A 23,002-nucleotide genomic window follows, 5' to 3' on the forward strand; every position below is an offset into this window, starting at 1 on the left:
CACAATTCAAACAGCAGCGGGAGGAAGAGAGACTTTCGAACTCGACACATCCACTGCACGATCTTTTAGAGCAGTTACTTTGTGCATGTTTGGAACTATAGTAAGTAATATAACTTTTAGTTTAAAGACTTATAGTTGTAGTGTAAGTAATAAGCTTTATTATTAAAAAATTATTTATTGTTTAGTAACTATAAGTCGAAAATACTTTTAAATATATTATATTTATTTAGAAACAATATAAAAATGCATTTTTTGAGTAGAAATGATATAAAAGTTCATTTGTAATTTGTAGTGTCGTTTATGTGATAAGATCAAATAGTAAAGATGTAATTATTTAAAAGTTGTATGGATATTTTCATTGATTGCAGACTTTTTTAAAATTTGAATTACATTTCGTATTATTCAGAAGAACACGTTTGAAGAAAAATATTCCTAAAACTTACATTTCAACTTATTTAAAATTAAAAAATATTTTATTATGTAACCGGCAAATAACTAATTTGTCATTGATAATTTTTAGAACTAGTTAAACATTTTATAAATCTGCTTACTCAATCCCAAACAGACCCTTAATACGAGTGAAGGAAAGTCGAGAAATTTATCGCAGGTCTTTTTGTGGATGGGTTCCCCTAATATAGTAGGGCGTCTTACTGTTTCTGTGTTCCACCAACAATTTAGAGAAAACTTCGTAGAAAACTCCAAAGGCTTGTACACCCCTGAAAGGTCGGCATTTTGTCCAGAACCCCTGCTGTTAATAAAATGAAAACAATTCAGAGAAAAAAAATAAAATCAGGTAAAAAAATCATGTGGAAAATATTTTTACAAACGGGTCTCAACCGAATATTCCCGTGCAGTTAGGGTTTTCTTTTCAGCCATATATATAATACCACTTCCCTGATTTCCCCGTCACATTCTCACACGCTTTTTAGTGCTGAAACCCAAAAGCCTTCCAAGTGAGAAAAATATGGAGCAGACCTTCATCATGATCAAGCCTGATGGTGTCCAGAGGGGCCTGGTACGTCCGCTTTGTCTTATTTCTTTTGGGACTGTAATTTTTTGATTGTGTATCTATCTGCTGTGTGGTTGTTGGGGGATTTGTAGGGAAGGAAATTATTTTTTGTTTTTTTTTTTTCCTGTTTCCTCGAGTCCAGTGATTTTGCTCGTTTTCGATTAATCTGAAGTGGCTTTCTGGGTTTTCATTTGTTATGTAAAGTGTTGATGCTGTCTATATATCTAGTGTTTGGTCGATGAGAGTTTTAAAAAATAACAGAGAATTTATTGGCTGAATGATCTAAAAATGTATAAGCTTAATCTATCATGTAACTTGCTTTTCTTGGTTGGGTTGGGAATTTTCATCTGTAGAAAATGGAATTCCTTTATTTTTCTGTCAATATTTTTATTTAATTTACAACGTGCAATATTTGGTAACAAAGATAGTTCAGTTTTCTAAAAGCATTTATCTGTCTCAGATTGGTGAGATCATTAGCAGATTTGAGAAGAAGGGGTTCTATCTGAAAGGTAATATCTTTTAACCAATTCATCCTATAATATGAGCTGTGAGAGTTGGGGGTTGGCTGTACCATCCGATCTGTTTGTAACCTTGTAAACTTTGTATAGGATGGTTTCGATAGAAGCGGTGATAATTTAATGTCATAGCCGGATTTTTAATTCTGTATCAGACTCTGAAATGGCAGTTATGCCATCTGTGGCGTACTCTTTGAAAGTCAATCTAAAATACTCATGTTTTTGGTTGCATCAAAATTATGTTTTTGGCATAATTTGATTTGTAACATTCAAATTTTAAAATTTATCTTCCTAATCAAATTATGACATATGAATGGTATGTGGTGCAGAGGTCCTAAAATAGAGTTATTCATTTTCAAATCCTCTATATTCTGTCCTAGAAGCAGGGGAATGAAAAACTAAAGGAAGCATGAAAACTTCTGAACTAGATGTGCAGACCCGAAGTCATGACTGGCAAAAGGAATATTTTGATGGAATTTTCCTTAGTTGTTTTATTGAAAATAAATAAATTTTTGCTTATCTTGTCTGAGTTTGATTGAAAAATACTATGGCCTCAACTGGGTATGGCTTAAAGTTAGCTGTTGAATATTGGAACTCCTTTTTTCTTCTCTAGTTGAGTACCTGTGACTTGTTTAGGTTTGAAGCTCATCACTGTGGACCGTGCATTTGCTGAGAAGCATTATGCGGATCTGTCTGCAAAGCCCTTTTTCAGTGGTTTGGTTGACTACATTATTTCTGGTGCTGTTGTTGCTATGGTTTGGGAGGGTAAGAATGTCGTGACTACTGGGCGAAAGATTATTGGAGCCACAAACCCCTCAGACTCTGCACCTGGAACTATTCGTGGTGATTTTGCAGTTGAAATTGGCAGGTAATTTCATCCGCCCTTATACCAATTGACATTCAGGGTTTGGCCATCTTGCAGAAGTTGGAAATCTTGGAACTATCTTTCGCATGGCTTTTTCTTGTGAATTAATAGTCATCTCATCTAGGCATTAATTGCCTTTATATTGTTATTTATGTTTATTATCCACTTGGTTTGGCTCTGGTGTCAACAGATTTTTTTCAACTGTGGTTGTTAGCCTAAAGAAATGAGGTAGCAAGTACTATCGTGGGTGCGAGTTGTCTGCTAGTCTCAATTATTTAGAAACGCAGATTATGAGTTGAAGAGCCTCTATTTTCACTTTTTGGTCACAGCAATCTATGCCTAGTTTCCTATTTCTTTTTAATATCTTTCAAATGAATTGTTTTCAACCATGAAAAAACCAATATGCCGCTAAGAAATGGGAAGTGAAAATTGACCGATATTATTCTGGTAATTGATAAATGATACTCGGGGATTTGTAAATATCTGATGTTGAAGCTACGTTGTTTGCAGGAATGTTATTCACGGAAGTGATTCGGTTGAAAGTGCAAGGAAAGAAATTGCTCTTTGGTTCCCCGAAGGCCCCGCGAACTGGGGGAGTAGCCTTCACCCTTGGATCTATGAGTAAATGCTTGATTGAGCTGGTGCTTGATGCCCATCATCCTTTTTTTCATTTATTGTTAGACTATTTTGAGAAGCTAGTTATGAAGTTTCGGCCTGGCCTGGCCTGGCCTGGTCATACCTATTTTCCTTAGAACATTAGCTTGCTGCATATCATTTAATGTAACGATATTTATTAAATATAAAGTTGGATGTGGGTTTGCGCGGATGGATGGATCGATTGATTTAACCCATTGGGGATGATAACACGACTTGGGAGAAATGTGGACAAGCTGTACGGATGGCACCGATGTGTCATCTTGAGCTTTCTTCCGAGCCACTTAATTTCTCATCCACTTACCATTGCAGAGATGATTTCCATGACAATCTCACCGAGAATATTACATATTTCTCAAAAAGAGAACAGAGGACTCGAAAAATTTCATACACTCGCTGAGAACATCCTAACCATAATTTTAGGTGCCCAAAAACAATACATATAAAAGGAGGATTCTTTGCATTTTGGTGCCCAAGAAGAGACCACCATTTATTCAAAACAAATCCCACATTGGTGCCCAAACGTTCTGAAATTGAAAAAATGTTTTAGGGAAGTCAACTGCGGAGAAAGATAAATGCAGCATTTAAACTTGCTGCTTGAAAACCTTTTTTTGTACTTTCTCAGCCTTACAAACTCTGGAAAACCACCCTTTGCAAAATCAAATGGTAACATGCTGTTGTGAAATCAAGTGATATTTGAAACTAGAAGCAACATATCATATACAACATGTCATATATGTAAAAACGATCGTCTCTAGTGACGTGATAAATCTTGCCGTCACAAGAACAAGTGTCTCCACCAAATGTTGCCGTTAAATGCCAGTATGTTAAATCTGAGAACTGTAACACTATTGGGAAAGAAGGCCGTATGATGGCAACTGTTCCAACCTTGTTATGTCTTCAAGTAATAGCTCCTGTTCCAGCTGATGACGCGTTGATTTCATCACCGCCTGTAAGGAACACGAGTGAAAACAATTTTTCCTATTTTTTTTTTTTTTTTTTTTATATTAAAATAATATAAGATAGCACAACTTATCAGGAAAAATTACACGCAATAAAAAAAAATAAAAAATCATAAAAGCAGTCAGGTGAATAGCCTCTGCTGCAATATAAAGATAGCATCTGTGCATCCAGAGTACCACTACTCCAGAAAGGTTTATTCCAGCAATTATTAAGCAAGAGGCATTACTAGCATGAGGCTTTCCTTTAATCTGTTAGTCCATGATACTATCTATCTACAAATACTCAGGTAACTGAAACGTTCTCTTCATAGACCTTTCCTATATATCTACAAGGATATTTTTTGGTTGGAGAGAACATACATTGAAATCCATATATGATGCTTGCATAGAAAGCCACTGATGATCCATCAGCTTGAACGTGATGCAATAAAGCAGATCAAATGCCGATTCACTTTCTGCCAGGCAAAAGCGTTAAGATTATTTTTAACATTAGTACTTGAAATAGCAAACAGTAAGGTAGAATTGAATGAAAAAAGTTTAAGTACTAAATATTGAGCCATTCATATCAGAAATTGTTTTTTTAATGTGGTGGATGGGCAAATCCTACAAATTTTGCATTTCAGAAAAGAATGATGAATTAGGTGAAAGTAGAGCTTACTCCCATATAAGCTCTACACCAACTTCCATAAACAACAAGGTAGAATAAGCAGTATACACTAAGAACCAGCTAAATATTACCTGCAAGAAACTTCAAAAATGTTGCTCCCACCAGTGTCCGTGGTTTGACTGTAGAGTTGATGCACACAATCAACTGACGAAAAGTATTAAACTCCTATTTAAATTACTTGATTGAAAGACAAAAAACCCATAGGTGCACCTCTCAAATTTGAAATTTTTATCCACCACTATACTCTAGGACACAATCATTTCAGAAGTTTACAAAGGTACATTGACAGAGATATCTATCAAATATAAAATCCATAACATCGTACAAGTACCAAGAATTCTATTTCAGTGCCCCTCCTGCCCAAACAAAACAAAAAAGCAGATAATTGCTCATAACACAAATTGAACAAGAAAAAAAATATTAACCTGCTTCCAGATCAAGCATCTGAATAAGCATGAATGTGATGTTCACACCAGCTACAGCAAATGGGTATTCCCACACTGACCGATCACCTTCCTGCTTTTGGAGAAGATCCTGGAAGGTTTTCTAGATTTAAAGGTTCAGTGAGCTTCATGAGCAAAAAGAATAGCAAGAGCTGCATAGAAGGCCGTACTTAAACTTGACTCTAAAAATTAACCACCTAGTTGGGAGAGTGTCACAACTCCAGAAATAAAAACAAGTTGATGAGGCACATAGAATAGCCAGTGATATACATCTAGTACCACACAAGATATAAAACTTCCCACGCCCTGTTGTCAGCATGAAAAACTTGAAAAGACACTTCAGTAAAATAACCCAGAACACATGCAATGTCCAAAATTTATGAACTATTTCATACTACCAGACTCTAATGGAATACAAGGCAGCAGTGCACCTGAGGTATATGTATGAAATAACCGGCTATCATTTGCTCAGGTTACTTATGTCAAGCAGAACTACAGTCCGGAGAATAAGACTGCTAAAAAATATAAAAATTAACAGGATCATTGTTTATCTTGGGGAAGGAAATACAATTGCCCTCCAAAATACTTCATTATTCGACAGAAACGATAATGTGAAAAATCACAAGGCAAGTGGGTTTACCAAGGTTTCTAAATTTGCTTTTTTTTTTTGGGGGGGGGGGGGGGGGGGGGGGGGGGGGGGAAGAGAACATATTTCATAGCCAACAAAGAAGCAACTACCAAATTCCAGTGGCTTCTGTTTCCCTTTTGCACGTTTTAATTGTCTAGCTTTCTTCCCTTTCCTTTGAGCACTTTCATTCAAAATTAGCAGTCTTTTAGTTTGTGTCTTTCAAAGAGAAAAATAAACACGAGAAAGGTTATCGAGATGTGACTAACTTCATTATTGGATGATATTGCAAAAACAAATGGGTTCACCGAATGTTGCCGTTAAATGCCATTACTAATATAAGAAAAAAACATCTAGCCAATTTTACCATATTTAGATGAAATGCTACGCAATTAATTTAACAAGACAAAAACAAGTGGCATTAGTTCTCGCATTCACTGCAATGTAGAAGGAAGCTCATCTCTCATAGAATTCACAAGTGCTCCTCCATTTTCTATGATCAAATTTCTTCAGAATTGTTGGTAACAAAAGCATTGCCATATATCAAAACATCTATTTGAAAACATTAGAAATAATTATGGAAAAGAAGCGGGAGGGGATAGAGAACAATATAAGAAACAGGCTATACCGGAAAATTCTTAGCAAAGAACAACAGATTCTCCAATGATATGAAACCACCACCCCTACCAGACAAAAATCAAAATTCAATTAATTAGAGGAGAAAAAGGAAAACCAAAATTAAAACAAGGGTTAAATACACTTTTAATCCCAAAATTACCAAGGGTTTTACACTTTGCAACCTAAACTTCCAAAACTCACACATTATACCCTCAAAAGGCTAGGAACTGGCAAATAGCACCCTTCATCCAATTCTAACTGCTAAGCTCACAAGAAATAAGTTCTGACACAATATTGAATGTCACATCAACTCTCAATAAAGGGCACTGTTTGACATTTGATGGTAGTTGAGCGGGTATAGAATATAAAACATCTTAAGTTTGAGGTTGGAGATGGTGCAAGAATCCATTTTTGGTTTGATGAATGGTGTGGTGAGAGAGCTCTTTATACTGTTTTTCCGGTTGTCTTCAGAGGTGTTGTGTCGTGCTATTAGGACTGTGCATTGGAATGTTATTTTCACTAGAAATGCTCAGGATTGGGAACTTGATGAGATTGCAGGTTTTTTCAGCTTTTTGTATTCTGTGAAGATAGGAGGAAATGGGAGAGATTCAATGCTGTGGAAACACACGGGGAGTAATAAGTTTTCAGTTAAATCTTTTTACAAGGTGTTGACAGTCCAACAGCATATCTCTTTCCGTGGAAGAGTATTTGGTGGGTTTTTGTGCCGTCTAAAGTTGCCTTCTTTATCTGGACAGCTGCACTTGGGAAGATTTTGACGGTTGATAATCTAAGGAAATGTGGTGTGATTCTTATGGAGTAGTGCTTCATATGTAAGAAGAATGAGGAATCGATTGATCATTTACTTTTACATTGTGAGGTGGCTAGGGAGTTATGGATTGGCATTCTTAGTAGAGCTGGGCTGAGTTGGGTTATGCCAAAGAGTGTGGTTGATCTACTAGCATGCTAGAATAGGCATCATAATAGCTCTCAACTGGCAGCGGCGTGGAGGATGATTCCTTTGTGCTTAATGTGGTGTTTATGGATAGAAAGGAATGACAGGTGCTTTAACAACAAGGAGAGAGCAGTGGAGGAAATCTGGAATTTCTTTGTGTCTTCTCTTTTTCAGTGGTTTTCTGCTATTGTACTCAAGTGAGGGAATGTTCATGAGTTTTTGTTTTCTTTTCAGCTTTCTAGAATGTAATTAGGTGTCTCATTTTGTATATTTCTTGTGTACATGGGCTTCGCCTAGTTTCATTCAATCAATAAAGATTCTTACTTATCAAAAAAACAAAGCATAAAACACCTTGTAGTCAATGTGCACAAAAATGTGTATTTAATCCTAGAAGCAAGCAAAGAATAGGAAACAGATAATATCTACCTAAAATCTGTTGATGGATCCTTGCCCTGCCAACCCATATCTTTCCACTGCTCAGATATAAGACCACGGAGTTCTTCTTCAGGAAAGGCAGCATTCCATAAAGCCCTTAAAGCTTCCTGAAATAAGGACAAGGCATATAAATATTAGAGCATTCACAATTCAATATTTTTTTACTGGATTTTATGGATGATCCATGTGTTTAACAATCTTTGTCTAAATGTACAGATATTCCAAGTATATTCAACAAACTAATGAACCATAAGGATAGAAAATGTAGGAACTCATGCAAATTACACACCCACATAATCTATCAATTAACCCGAAAACCAAATCTACTTCCAAGAATTAAACATGATAGCAGCCAAAGGGGTACCTGGTGCTCAGGGATTGAACAATCATAGGAAACATCTAAACGACTCTGCAGCCTCTGCAAGCATTCCTCCTGACAACACCAAAGTCGAACTGATACAAATCACAATAAATCATAGAGAGTAGTTTGAAAGACAAGTTCAAAACTTAAACTATTCACAAGCAATGATAAGAGGAATAAGACGATAAAACCGTCATTAAAAAAAAAAAAGAAGAAGAAGCACCATGACTTTGCTGAGCTAAGGTAGATGTTCATCAAATATAAGATACCACAACAAAGTTAAAGGTATATAAAAAGTTCATGCCAACTTCAAACAGTGCCAAATGTGAAAAAAAAAATGCCCCACCAGAATAGGTGGACAGTTACGTACATATGGGAGGGCATAAGGATGGATAAAACCCAAAAGCAAGTGGCAAGGTTTATGAAACTTCAAAATCAGGGATACCAGACACACTACAAATTCAAAATTAGCCACAATATTAGTTCATAATCAATTTTCATTAGCATGATGCGTTTCCACATCAGCCTGGTACATTCCACACCAAACTTACAACTCCCAATGACATTTAATAAAAGAGAAAAATGTAAATGGATGATGGTTCGATGAGTGGAATACATCCAAGAAAAAGCAGGCATCAGAGACAAGCAGTAAACAAAAATGAATGGGACATATAACTAAATGACATTACTTATATTAAAAAAACACTAAATGACATTAAAATTGTCCATGTGGTAACGTCAGGATGACACTTTTTCTAAAGTAATTTACTTATAAAAAATACTATCATTAAAAGCACAAAAGGCGCAATCAGTCCAAGTTCACATGATGTATACAAAAGATACAAGAAAATCATGTAAATTAAGCTCACTGAAGTCTATAGAAGAGAAGCTGTCCAAAGGGCACCATGACTGTGCGTTATATCCCTCAACAAACATAGAAGTGAAGGCCCATATTGATTTTCAAAGTGCCTCTCATACCCTTGGGGTGGTGAACCAGAGAGGAAGGTTGCCTCGTAGGGGGGAGTTACAACAGAACAACAGAAATGCAAGATTTCAAGAACCTGAAGTGGGCCTCCAAAATCCTCAAATAGACTGGTGAAAGCCCAATGTGAGTTAGATTGCCCAAAAAATGAACTAGCCTTTGTACACCAATCTCTATGTGGATGAAACTAAGAACTAAAAATATCAGACTACTGTCCAACAATATGGTATCCAGGACCACCAAGTAGAAAAAAAACATCAGACCATGTTTCTTCTAGTATTAATCGACTCGTCAAATGTTTAAATTAGGCCTCGTTTGGGAACACAAACATCTCATCTCAAAATTTCTCATGATTTCTTTTCCAAACATACTCAAACACAAACATTTTTCAACTTCAAATCTTCCACTTTTTCATCTAATCATTACCTAATCATTACAATTTTCCCAAACTTCCAAACAAAACACAAAAAACAATTCAGCTTTTTTGAATTCCAAAACAAAAATTATATTAAAAAATTATATTCTAACAATTTTTAACTTTATAATATTTTTATTCAACTTTTTTTTCTCTCCCTTCCCAAAACCCAATAAAACATCTTAAATCAAACTATTTCCCTACTATTCACGGATTTCTCATCTCATCTCATTCCCCAAACGAGGTCTTAGTTTTTATTATTTTGCTGGTTAATAGATAATCCAAATATCTCCCTAAGTGTAATAACATAACTGTTTCATTTTTTCCCCTTGAAAACTAGAGACTTAGAATTGAATGGGTGCCCAAACAGAACATTAAGGGAACTGATGCAGTTGTTCATAGCTACTGCTAATTAATCAAATCATTAAAAAACCTGGCCAGGGGTTAAGTCAAATGAAGGGCGAGCATCACTCTCTCTTCTTTGTGCGCACACACAAGAAAGACCTCGGCCAAGCCATGCTGCCGATCCTGCCACAACTTCAGCTGTAACAAATAAAATTACCCACTAATGAATATCAAGTTTCTAAAATGTTCAGCTGCAAATTTTTAGTCCATGATTGCACATCAAAATATTTAAGAACTTTTTAAAATAGTTGACTTTTTTTGGGTTTATATTAATGTGGAGTCCACTAATGAATAATGATTAGACCAAAGTTTTTTTGGGGGAGATGCAAAGGACAACTAAGAGGTGAGAATTGATTTGAGAATACACAATTATTAACAATAAAAGGCAAAATCAGACCATGTCGTGACGTAAAAGCAACGAACAAACTAATTGTACAGACCACAAATTAGAAAGCATCATGTAGTAGCAAAAGGTAAATTAAAATTCCAATAGTCAGAACCCCATACAGCACGATATGCACAGAAACAGTTGATTTTTTTTTTTTTTTTTTACAAGTGCTGTCAAAAAGTAGAAACAGTTTTTTCAACAGAAACAGGTAAATTAAAATTTTTTCAACAGAAACAGCTGAAAATTGAAATCAAACAACAAAATGATCCAGTATAACGGATCAATGAGCTCCTTTTTTATACCATCTTCCACAGGCACACTAATAAGTTTTTATAGGCACCATCTACTGCCATTGCTTTGTAGGAAAAATCAATCCAATATAAATGGACGTACAAGCCAGTAACCGACATTGTCATCATCAGTCTCGCTCTCATGAGCTTCGCAGGCACTAAATTCATACAATATCTACAATAAAAATGCATGTGAAATAAGAAATTATGATATATACAGTAGCCATCTAAAAATTTCACCCACCACAGCAATCAAGAATAGCAGAAGACATGAAGTCAGCGTAGAACTTCACTTATACTAGGGTTATATATCCAAGAGTCACTTCCAAGTCACAGATCCAAACCTCAAAAAAGAAAACGAAAGAAAAGTTCAGGGAGGGGGGGGGGGGAACTTTTGGGGAGAGGCGATAAATTCTAGAGAGAGAAAGTTGGAGACAGTTAAAACAGTAAGGGAATTGACTCGTAGGAAAATTTACCGGAAGTTGAATGGCAGGTGTTGCCTCTCTCCAGGCCTTGAGAAATTCTCCTAACAGCAACAAATGACCCTTCTCTATCGTCCATATTCACCACAATAGTCTATACCATCACTACCTTCATCGACAACCTCAAAAACCCTAAAAATTATCTTCCTCAGCGATCCTCAACCGGAATTCAAGCCAACAGTCTAGTCAAACTCTAGCGAAAAAAAAGTAACACTGCTGCAACAAAAATTCACCGAAACCGGATGGAAACCGCGACAGATCCTTTCCGTATAAACCAGCAAGAAACAGTCCAAAACTCACCGGAATCGCAGTATACGAAAAAAAAAAAGAAATTAAAAAAACAATCCTATCACACCGAGAAAGATCGAGGAAATGGAGTTTGATTCGGGCGAAAAGTGCACGGAAACGGACGAGAAAGGGATCGGAACGCAGCGGATACCGAGGTCGGAACAGTTTATTGGAAGAACGAGAAAGATTATTGCGGGGAGGGAAATGGAGAAAATATTTTGTGAAGGAAGGGATGGAAATGAATATATAGCTATCGCAAGGGCTCTCTCCCGGCATGTTTGTTTTCGGTGGATGGCTGGCGCAGTGTGTTACAAAAGTAATTTTACTTCGTTTTCTAATTATTTTGAAAAAATTAAATAAATTTATTATTAAAAAAATTAATTTTTTTTTTGTAAATATCATATTTTATTATTTTTTTAAATAATTACGCAACAGTTACACTATTCACTATTACAAATATCTTTTTTTCTAAATTTTAACCCATGCATGTATGTATTATTTATTAAGAATTGTTACGACCAAGATTTCTAAATTTATTTTTATAAAATTTCTTTGTGATTAAAATATTTCTCTTATTGATATCACTCTCTTATTTCTTCGACGTGTCATTATATTAAAATAAATTAAAAAATATAAAATTAAAATAAGACAATATTTAAAAATATAAAATGATGTAGATTAAAATTTTAGATTCTTTCTATTATTTTATGTTTATATTTTTAATTTTTTTAATAAATTACCTAGCATATCAAAATAAAGTGAGTGATATAAATGATGAGATATGGTAGCATTACGTTGATTTGACTCCATCAACATCGAAGACTAGACAAGCATTGCATAAAAGCATCACCCAATTTATTTTAGGGAGGATGTATTTAGAAGTTTTATTTTTTACGCATTGTTTATGTGAAAGTTGTTCAATTATGCTAAAAGATAATTGATATTTTGAAATATTTTAAAATTATAACGAGTCTCGCTATAAATAGTGTGTTAAGTGTTAACACAACGATTTATGTATATCAAAATTCTTTATTTTATAAAATCTTTTAATTATTTCAGAATAATTAGAAATATATTTGTTTACCTTAAAAAGTTCAGTTAAGATGTAAATACATATTCAGTCCTCCATATTTAATTTGTCAAATTAAATAATCGATACTTAAGTTGTAAATATAATTTTTTTTTATCTAAATATATTAATTTGAAAGTAATATTTTTTTGAATTATTAATGATATGATATTTCATGATAAGATGTAAGAATTATTATATTCTCAAGCTGATGTGTAAAGTATACCATCAACTTCATTTACATGGTAAAATTTAATTTATAAGATTCAAATTCTAAAATGTATCTTATAAATCAAATTATATCATATAAACAGTATAGGATATAGAGGCCAACAATAGTCAATGACGTAAATATCACGTGTTTGTATTTCAAACAAGCTAGTAATAGTTTATCTTCATGGAAAATATAGTACATTTATCCCATTATGTAAAATATAGTACATTTATCACAATTAGATGATTATTTATTAGATGATTATTTATCATTTAACTTATATAGTGAGATAAAGATAAAATGAGAGTATGGTGTTGTAAATGACGTGTTTCACACCATCAAGTGTTCGGATGACTTGCAACAAATGAGCGAACGACACTGGATGCCCAGAAGAACTCCGATGCGTAATCTCGATATGAGTATATAAGTACAGTGTATTATCTGTTATCTTTTGGTGTTATTTATAGAAGTATTGATGCATAAATATGTATTAGTTATCCTATAATAAGTGGACGAGATAACTACTCTGATTTATCGATATTATTATATCATATGGTTAGGCCTACGGGTCATATAGGCTCTTGGAGAGTGAGTCTCCAATCTTTAGCCCATAGGTTGAACCTAGTGGTGGGCTTATTGCCAAGGGACCTCTTCCTATAGCATTATATTTAGGTGCTGGGACGAATGAACATAAGGGCAATGCTTCCCACCTAATGGCCATTACTCAGCAAACCGCCCATGTCGGGCTGATACACGTGCTACAGGTCGTCTAAGGAAAACACAACCTTTCCATTACACGTCGTTTATGCAGCAACCGGTGTTTCGATTTCAAGTTTCAACCGTCTTGCAATCCGATACGTTTCACTGATGTGGTCTCTCTCTGATCTCTCGCTCTCTGTGCTCAAACCCCAGACATGGAATCGCCAACTCCAACACTCGAGCTTTCCAAAACGTTAGCCGCCACAACCCACCACCGCTACATGGGGTTTCACCACACGATTTCGTCCACCCAAGCCCTCTTCACCTCCATTATCCCAAACCCAAGAAGCCCCAGAAGCCTTATTATCACGCAGGCCCACAAACCCCACCACCATCGCAACAACAAAGCCTCTACCCCCAAGCGGAGTCTAAGAATCGTGAAGGGAAACAAGGATAATGTGTGGAGTGTGGACAACGAGCTCTCACAGAACGAGAGAGAGAAAGAGAGAGCCAGTAGAAGAATGCCAAGGGGGAAGAGACTGGCCAGGAGGAAGAGAATTAAGCCCGTTTGTGCTGATGCTAGGGTCGTGGTCTCTGGTGCTATGCTAATGGAGGTTGAGACTGTTCTACAAACTCAGGTACTGTCATTTTTATTCAGTTTGGAGTTATGGGGTGCACGTAAGATGCTTTACTCTGGGGAATTTAGGGATTTGGCTTTTCAGAAAGCTTTAATACGTCGGTAAACTCAGGTGAGTTTAATGTTCGAATATTGAGTGCGATATGAACGTGATTGTCTCTGTGCGTATTGAATTGAAGTTGGAGATAATAAATAGAGATTCTGGAAGTTTGATGTATTCTACTGATTCCTTTGATCTGATATGGAGTAAAGGTTGGAAAATGAAGTGTAGAAATTAGTATTTCCGAATTCTGAAATTCGAGGAAAAGGAAGTAGAGAAACTATAACTTTGAATTGGTGATATATATAATTTTGTATCTTAATTATTAAAAAAAAAAAAAAAAAAAGGATTAATGATGAGAATGTAATCCTCTATACGTAGGGAATTAACTATAATACATTCATAAGTGGCTGAAGCCTAGAGTTAACGTTCAAACTAGGTGATTTTTAGTTAATTATCAAGCATGATTACTGTCAAATATAGTGCTTATATATATTTTTGAATTATTTTAATTCTTATATACAACGAGTAAGTGCATACTTTACATAGAAATTTACTAGCTACTTTTGGTGTCTTGGACTCGTGGAGTGTTTAACCTAATGACAAGGGTGGCTTCTACTCTCAGGAACCTGTGATAAAACCAGTGTGGAATACATTTGCTAGTAGTGTCTGTGGAATATGGAAGGGTGTGGGGGCAGTATTTTCACCCATCACTGCTGAAATGGAGCCAATTGATATGGGAAACAGGAATGAAAACTTATACGATTGCTATACTCTTTCATGCATTGAGGCATTGCCATCCCCTTCTGGAGGGCATACATCTGAAATCCGGAGGAAGATAAACTGGGTGACTTTGAATCCTTATGGTGAAGTACTTGGTGGCAGTAACAGAAGTAAAGAAGAGCATGAAGTTGGAGGTGCATCATTACCCACAAAGGTGATGGCTAGTAAAACTACACCAAGTCATACTTTGCCTGAATTTGAGTCTTTTGACTTCAAAGCCAGTGACGTAATGGAAGAAGATGTCATGGACAATGAACCTGGTCTTGTCTTTTTTGAGGTATAGATTACCCCTGCCCCCCTTTTGATTACAGGATGAATTCCATGGAGCCAGGAGGAAGTAAATGATGCTATTGAGAGTTTAGCTTTGAGGTGATATCTAAGTTTTTGATTGGCAGGATGGATCTTATTCTCGGGGTCCCGTTGATATTCCAATCGAAGTCGATGATTCCAAATATTACCTTTCTCCAATTTTAAAGTTTGAACAAGTAAGTTTAACTTGACACTTGACGATAATTGTCAGCAGAAATACTTTCCCATAGTTGCCTCTATCAAGTGGCATAACAGGTGGTTTAACACTTTTAACCATTACTTTTGCTGGTCACTGATTGATCTTTAGGCCTAGAGTGTGTCAGAGCCAAACTGATGTCTCTATAATTTCATTTAACTAATATACACCATGTGTAGTAATATGTTTTTTTTATAAGTATGTGGTAATATGTGATATTGACTCGATAAATGGTGCTTTATCTTTTGGTTATTTGAAACTCTAGTTTCCTTTATTTTGGGATTTGTCTGTTGCTTTTTTTCTTCCAAATATTGTGGAGCTATTCCAAGAAAATATTTAAATGGTTTCTAGCTGTTTAAATATATGTCCCGTGTACTTGGGCTATGCCTAATTTTCTTACCAATAAAGTTCTTATTTACTGATAAAAAAAAAATACTCATTTAAATACATTTTAAATATCCATGTCCTCAAATATTTTAGTCTATTTGAATTGCTTCGAAACTGCAGGAGTTAAAAAAAAATCAATTTCAATGCATGTAATTTGAGTTTCTTGATTTTCCTTAGTGTTTGGTAAAAGGTTGCCACAAAAGACTTCGGATCATCCACACTATAGAATTCAATGACGGTGGTTCAGACATACAGATAATGAGAGTAGCCATATATGAAGAAGAGTGGGTCAGTCCTGCTAGTCTTCCTGACCAAAGGTACCGTTATGCTTCACTTTTACACTTTAAATGCTTATTGTTCCAATGTATCTTTCATCATCAGAGGAATCTAATTCAAAAGATCTCTTTGTTCGACTAGAAACATCAAACAATATGAAAATCCAGTATGGTCATTCGATATACTAGCTTAGATACCTATCGTTATTGTATTCGTAGAGATGGAATCTTAAACCACATGAAATCCCTCGATAGCTTCTCCATTGATGCCCGATATTGGTGCAGCTAATAGGCTTCTCATTACCATGCTGGTAAAACTAGCCTTAATTACAGTTCAGTGGAAGATCAGTGAAATTTCTCTATGTGAAAAGATTTTCTCCTGATTTCAATAGCTATGGATAAAGAGGAAAGAATTTAGCCTGTAAGATTTATTAAATGGAACTTGGCATTTACATGAGGTGCTCAAGCTATTTGCTTCTTCTTTTCCTTTCTTTCTTTGAGGAGTATAAGGATGCATTATTGCAATTACCCCCGGGATTAGTCGGGATGTTGTTACCTGACAACCGGTACCAATTAAAAAAAAAAAAGGATGCATTATTGCAATTTATTTTTGTCATTACTTTTCAGAGTTGGAGATATCCAAATGTTCTTGGAAACCCTAGGGTCAGAGATATTGCCATGACATGAGGATGAACTAGTCAAGAAGTATTTCCTTTTACAGGAAATATAGGAGAACCGTTTACTTCCTCTATAATATGTGCATTCTTAGACTTGACTTAACATCTCATGACTAAACGCTGCTTTGGAATAAATAATACTATATCTCAATGATTGGCTGATACTAGATGTTTCTAACCAATGTCTTATGCACAAAAGATTGAATGCCTAAATGGGTGATTCGAACCAATAGGCACAACTATGACTAACCAGTCTTTCTTGGGAAACCTTACTTGGTGACCTGAGTGCCTTTGATTTCACAGTAATATGCCGCTGGCATTACTTCAATGAAAATGACAAGGGTACATGTTTTATTGTTTCTAAAATAAACCAAGAAGCCATTATTTTGTTCAGGTGCATGTTTTCCTAATTTCCAGGGGTTTACCGTTTTCCGCATTTACATGAGAAAACTAATTATAGAATTATGATTAGCAGTGATCAGGAGTTTGATTTGAAGCCATTTTCTCAGCAGAAGCGTACCCAACGATCAGAGCTGACTGGCTCCTGGAAGGTGTTCGAGATTAGTGCTACTCCAGTATTTGGCGAGGAGGTGGTGTTGGGGGAAAGCAATGTCACCCCATATGTCTACCTCTGTACTGAAACTTTAAAGAAGAGGAGTTTGCCTGAAAATCCAGTCTACTTTAAAGAGGAAGAGATGTTAGACATGCAGGATGCCACCATGCTTTGGCTTCCAGGTGGTGTCACATGCTATGTTGACGTAAACAAGGATGGCATCCTTTGTATTGGAGTTGGGTGGTACTCAGATGAAGGAATAAATCTCGTTATGGAGAGAGATTATGGTGTAGATGGGAAGCTTAAGGAGGTTCGATGGAAGTCAGAGTTAAAGAGAAGATGGTCTGATCCACTCCCTAAGTAAAGCTTTCACTTTTCAACAGTTTTGGTATGTGTATATTGGGGTAAATGCTCGTGTATTTATTCGGATCAAGGAAAGTAGAACACCCTGAATCTAAATAAACTTAATACATGTGCTTTAGAGTTCAATTGGCCAAGAAACGTTTGAGCGCATGAATACACATGGTAGGAATGTGAGTTCATTATTTGAGATACATGTTCTTTCTTTTCATTTTTTTGTAAGAAAAAGAAAGATCGGAACTACAATTGACTGAAAATGGTTTTACTTTCCACAATAAATGAGCCAATTTTCTCATGCACACGTGAGTTACGCATCTACGATCAAGATGTTCTAAAAGTTCTTGTTATAATCTTCAAGCTAGAGTTCTTAGAAATCTGTTATGAAGCCGAGGAGAAGGATGGACGAACACAGAAGGGTAGGGTTACAAGCATCGAAGACAGAATTGGGACTCACTTCTGAGGTCTCGAAGAAGTGAAGTGTTGGAAGTCAATTGAAGTACCAGCAGTTCCAAAACGCACAGCAGCACAAAGTGAAGACGCACCGTTTCATCTGGATTATACGCACCTTCTCATCTAGTTACATGCACCGTTTCAGCATCTCCTAAAGTGCACCGTTTTATTGTATTTCTTTACATATTCTAGAACCTTGTAAGAATGTTTCTGCTTTCTTTCCGTTAGAGTCAGGACAGGTGTCTTATTTTTATTGCTTTGGTATGTTACTCCTGCGTGGGTATTAGGAGGAGACTTGGCACAAGAAAAAGAATCTGGACCATTATCAACATTCTGAATAGAAGGCGTTTCGCATCGTTTGAATTATCAATCCATCTCAATTCATTCCAACTCATCATTACAATTTTTTCAAATCTCAACACAAAATATAATAAACAAATTAATATTTTCAAATTTTAAAATAATAATAATATTAAAAAATAATATTCTATCAATATTTTATCATCTTAACTTAACTCAACCAAACTCACTTCAACATCCAAATTGTCCCTCGAATAACCCTATCTCGAGCATTTTCACAAACAGTTCGTCCACATTCAATTTTCATTCCATATCCATACCATCCTGCATTCACTACAGCCGTTATACAACTCAGAATTAATAGTTGTCATTACAAAATCCTCATAATCACTTTTTCAGTTAAATAGTTCAGATTTTATAATACATTTTTCATGTAATTGAGGGCTAGAGTGTTCCCCTTGAGTCTATATAATTACGTTTTCTTCAGCTCTCACCTTCTTGCATCCACCCAACTTAGGCTCCATTTGGATTGAGAGATAAAATAATTTTAGATGAGTTTGATAAAATATTATTAGGATATTATTTTTTAATATTATTATTATTTTAAAATTTGAAAAAGTTAAATTATTTATTATATTTTGTGTAAAAATTTGAAAAAATTATAATAAAGAGATGAGTTGAAATCACTTTTCAATCCAAACGGGATCTTAAAAATGCAATGAAATGGGAAGCAATTAGTATGCCATTTCTAGTTAAGTGTGCACACATTCTCAAATCTAATTTAACCAATCATTCACATACTGGATAACAAAAAAAAGTACTTGACTGTCAAATGGGAAAGATCGCACGCAAAAAAAAAAAAATGGAACTGTTACAATTGCAAACGCAATACTTGGAATGGACATCGCAGAGAAAAAAGCAGGAACCCTTGATCCATCCTTATATTGGCTTAATCTTGAAATGGAGTGAAATGAGAGAGAATACAAAGCACTTCAGATCCTGCAACCACAGAAGACCAATAAGAACCAAGCCAAGGGCCATAAAACGAGTTTAACCAGTAAATGACAGACAGAAGTATACTCATAGGAAAGAAAAAACAATACCAGAGACATAGAAGGAAGGGAGACCAGATCTATACTGACAAAAAGAAAAGAGTTGAAATTCAATAAACCCAAAAGAGGATCGCTGCTATAGTTCTCCAGGGTATTATTAAGGAAACACCGACTAGGAAGCTTGCACCTTCAATTATCCTCCACAAGAAGACATTCTCATAACAAGGGCCACCAAGCCACATTTCTACATTTCTATCCAAGATATCAAGCTGGCCAAATGCCCCTTTGACTAGACTATGGGCCTGTAAAGCTTACCATTCCAAACATCTCAAGCAACCTAAAGGTATGGAGTACGTAGGTGCCCTTTCTAATGCAAATTACATAAAAATAATATCCTAGAAATCATAAACTGAATATGCAAATTAGCATACCTGAACAAGGTAATAGAATATGCGAAGACCTTCGGGGTCATTACTGCTCTGGACATCAACGAGGGATCCAATCTTCGAAGTGGTAAAAGAAATATGCTCGTTCCCCATCACAATCTCAAGTTCCTGCCTCCCAATACGGTCGGGTTCTGGCCATTGGTTATCATCTTCCTTCAGGATCTGAACAAAACTCCAACATACCAGATTATTAGACTGAACAATATTAAGAGGAAACCTAACTGAAAAAAAGATAATAGAAAAACTCACATATTAGTGACATATAGAACATGATGTTAACAATTGTAGGAATAAAACTTGATCAAAATTCAGAAGAGAATTCAAATGCGAATTCGAGAGTGCCAATAACGGCAGAGACTTCAAATAAGTCAACAGACAAGTCACTTTACTACTGTTCAAATAAGTCAAAAGTGGTACATGAGATTTTCACCTCATAGGGCTCCTCATACATTACTTTCAATGTACTTTTTCTACTGTCCTGACGTGTAACTTGCACCAAAAGTCAGTCACGCAGCCATTCATTTAGAATATGGAATCTGGTATTTCCGTGTTACTTACTTATCCTCGCTATCTCTCTCTTTCAATTTTTAATTCCCTCCCATACATACGTTTGAATCAGTTGAATTCCTTACTCTGTTTGGAAAGATATGGACGATGCCACGAAATGGGGTTCAGCTTCTAGGGATTTTGAAGATGAAAGTTGCAAAGCGAATAAAAATTTAGCTTCAATTTTTTTTTCTTGTTTTGTTAAGTGAAAAATGTACTTCCAACTTATAGAAGCATAAACCAGCAAGTGTTAGGCACCATCCGGTTCAAGGTAACAATGCATGAAGGAATGGAAACTGATTAATAAATGTTTCTTTTTTAAATTATCTAATATATATATATATATATATATATATATATCTTTCTTTGAAGCTTTTCTCTAACTCTGTTGTATTTGAAAAAGGGCCACATATAATTTCCTGACTAAACTCTAGACCCGTGTAACGGCCCACAACACACGAATTAGCTATTTCATCAACTTTTCACCCGATGGGAATAGGCCCCGAGAAATTGTTTGCATTCAAGGTTTCAAACCTTAGACCTGGTGAAGCAAACCCCCGTGACAAAGGCCGTTGCCACTTGTGCGCCAACCCCTATGAGCACTTAAAATTCCCAAAGTACAAAACCTCAATATGTAAAAATATTTTAAAAATGAGCGCCGACGAACCTCAACCGCAGTTTCTTGAACCTAAATGTAAACTCGATCGTAGAAAACTACGCTTTTATCAAGTCCCCTCCCTCCCTCTATGAACGTCTAATTTTGTAGCGGATACAATACGAAAAATCAGTTTTTTATTTTCTCCTGCATTTTTTCTCAGGAGTCGGAGAAAAAAATCCCGAAAGTAACCAAAATAAACAAAGACGGGAAGCCCTAGAGCTCTAGAATCTTCAAAAGCAATCAAAGTCCAACAAACAAAAACCCTAGAAAAAGTAAATATCAGAGAAATGGCTCAATCCTCTAGAACTAGAAGGAAAAGACCGGGAAAAAACCACATAAGTAAATCCATTGGTCTCACCTCCTCTCTTGGTATTTCTTCGTATTCCCAGCAACTAAACAGGTAATCCGGAACCAGAAACTAAAAATTAAACCCCCGAAGCCCCGATAAGGTCACAAAAAAAGAGAGCACCCTTTAAACCCTAAAAGGAAACGCACAATATAAACACCCCCATTCTGAAGACACAAAACCCTAAAATTGAAAAAGAAAAAGAAAAAGAAAAAGAGTCACTGGTACCTCGCTCTCGAGGATGATGCGGCGGCACTGCTTGAGGACGGCGGGGGTGACGTAGACCTGCTTCCGGATCATGGTGTCGTTCTTGTAGTTGGAGTTGTTGGCGTAGCGTAGCATGCCGTTGGAGCGGAATTCAAACTCCAGGAACTCGTGCCCGAATTTCCCCTTGTGCCCCACGTAGTACCTCACGTAGAACTCCTCCATCTCCTCCATCTCTCCTACCGGTGCTCCCGCCATTCCTAATCGCAGTGCGCACAGGTCCTCCTGACTTCGTATATTAGTCGCAAACTAGAAGGGTTCGAGGAGTTTCTGGATTCGGGTTGGGCTGAGGCTTTGTGTGGACTCGCCGTTTGTTGGGCTCTAGGCGTGTAACGATCAATTATTAGACGAAGAGAGTCCCTGCGAACATAAAAATTCTCTTAAATTTTGTATACAAAATGATATCTTATAAAATAAATGATACAATTTATTTATTTTTATTTTAAATTAGATCATATTAAAATTATTTTTGCATTTATTTTCATAAAAAAAAATTGTGACTGTAATACTTGTATTTTATTAAGAAGAAATAATATGTACAAATCCTAAATACTTATATTTTATAAGACCTCGTTTGTATACACAGTTTAAATGAGATGAAATATTTTTAATAGTAGTGAGATTTTTGAATTAAGATGAGATGAAATAGTTTGTAAAAAATTATGTGTTTAGATATTAAGATGAGATGAGATAGTTTTTAATTTTTGGGATTTGAAAAAGGTTTGGGTCCCACCGATGAATAGAGAGCCTAAAGTGCACTGTTCACACACAGTTCATGCATTGTTCACTATCAATTTTTACTGTTCATTACTTTTTATTTAAGCAGATTAAAATTTAGAAATAAAATATAATGTGTTTGGATAGGAAAAACTAATATACGATTCAGATGAGATGAAAATTTCATCTGTACAGTGTAACCAAACTGGATCTAGGCTCCGTTTAGATGTTGAGTTAAGTTGATATGAGTTGAATTGTTTATGAATAATAGTAAGTTGAGATAATGGAGTGAGTTTTATGAGGTTCACCGAATATAAGTTTAGATATGTTTAGATGTTAAGATGAGTTTGATATATTTATGAAAAGTTTAAAAAGGATGTGAGTCCAGCCTGTAAAAAAGTGTTGAATTGAAAAAGGTTATGAGTCTCATGTATAAAGAGATTTTGAGTTGATATAAGTTTAGCAATTTAAAAGTTGAATATTTAGATGTTAGAATCAACTTAAAATTAGATTGAATTGAGTTGATTTTAATTCAATCTCAAGTTCCAAATTGAACCTAAAAGAGGAAAAATTCAATTGCAATTAACTGGTGTGCTCTGCAAAGCCAAAAAAAAAAAAAGAAAGGAAAAATACATTGTGCTCCAGGGCGGTAGCCAACAACCAACAAC

General features: G+C 35.5%; 4 protein-coding genes across 13 annotated transcripts; 2 read left to right on the plus strand and 2 right to left on the minus strand.

Annotated features, from left to right (window-relative positions):
* Nucleotides 1-825: 825 nt before the first annotated feature.
* On the plus strand, nt 826-3,215 carry LOC121241642 (nucleoside diphosphate kinase B). The gene is made up of 4 exons (XM_041139504.1): nt 826-1,015; nt 1,470-1,518; nt 2,161-2,392; nt 2,900-3,215. The coding sequence occupies exons 1-4, from the start codon at nt 965-967 to the stop codon at nt 3,012-3,014; spliced, it is 447 nt and encodes a 148-aa protein (XP_040995438.1). The 5' UTR covers nt 826-964; the 3' UTR covers nt 3,015-3,215.
* A 271-nt stretch (nt 3,216-3,486) lies between these two features.
* Nucleotides 3,487-11,676, minus strand: LOC121241632 (ELMO domain-containing protein A-like). 10 transcript variants are annotated; one of them, XM_041139483.1, is made up of 11 exons: nt 11,063-11,675; nt 10,831-10,930; nt 9,937-10,046; nt 8,477-8,557; nt 8,110-8,178; nt 7,737-7,852; nt 6,369-6,423; nt 5,098-5,218; nt 4,744-4,791; nt 4,366-4,460; nt 3,555-3,993 (listed from the first exon to the last, which is right to left on the minus strand). In XM_041139483.1, the coding sequence occupies exons 2-11, from the start codon at nt 10,856-10,858 to the stop codon at nt 3,892-3,894; spliced, it is 825 nt and encodes a 274-aa protein (XP_040995417.1). In that variant the 5' UTR covers nt 10,859-10,930; nt 11,063-11,675; the 3' UTR covers nt 3,555-3,891. The 10 variants fall into 10 exon arrangements, 8 of the variants coding, with proteins under 8 accessions (XP_040995422.1, XP_040995417.1, XP_040995416.1 ...); XM_041139482.1 differs by lacking the exon at nt 10,831-10,930 and having other exon boundaries at nt 5,098-5,206; XM_041139480.1 differs by lacking the exon at nt 10,831-10,930 and having other exon boundaries at nt 11,063-11,674.
* Nucleotides 11,677-13,392: 1,716 nt separating this feature from the next.
* On the plus strand, nt 13,393-17,740 carry LOC121241616. Its single transcript, XM_041139456.1, has 5 exons — nt 13,393-13,976; nt 14,641-15,075; nt 15,194-15,283; nt 15,868-16,007; nt 17,118-17,740. The coding sequence occupies exons 1-5, from the start codon at nt 13,554-13,556 to the stop codon at nt 17,557-17,559; spliced, it is 1,530 nt and encodes a 509-aa protein (XP_040995390.1). The 5' UTR covers nt 13,393-13,553; the 3' UTR covers nt 17,560-17,740.
* Nucleotides 17,741-19,031: 1,291 nt separating this feature from the next.
* Nucleotides 19,032-21,858, minus strand: LOC121241641 (protein mago nashi homolog). Its single transcript, XM_041139502.1, has 3 exons — nt 21,582-21,858; nt 19,789-19,965; nt 19,032-19,304 (listed from the first exon to the last, which is right to left on the minus strand). Exons 1-3 carry the CDS (start codon nt 21,813-21,815, stop codon nt 19,245-19,247), a joined length of 471 nt encoding a protein of 156 aa, XP_040995436.1. The 5' UTR covers nt 21,816-21,858; the 3' UTR covers nt 19,032-19,244.
* Between the last annotated feature and the right edge of the window lie 1,144 nt (nt 21,859-23,002).

This window comes from Juglans microcarpa x Juglans regia, chromosome 7S (assembly GCF_004785595.1).
Source record: "Juglans microcarpa x Juglans regia isolate MS1-56 chromosome 7S, Jm3101_v1.0, whole genome shotgun sequence".
Taxonomy (NCBI): domain Eukaryota; kingdom Viridiplantae; phylum Streptophyta; class Magnoliopsida; order Fagales; family Juglandaceae; genus Juglans; species Juglans microcarpa x Juglans regia.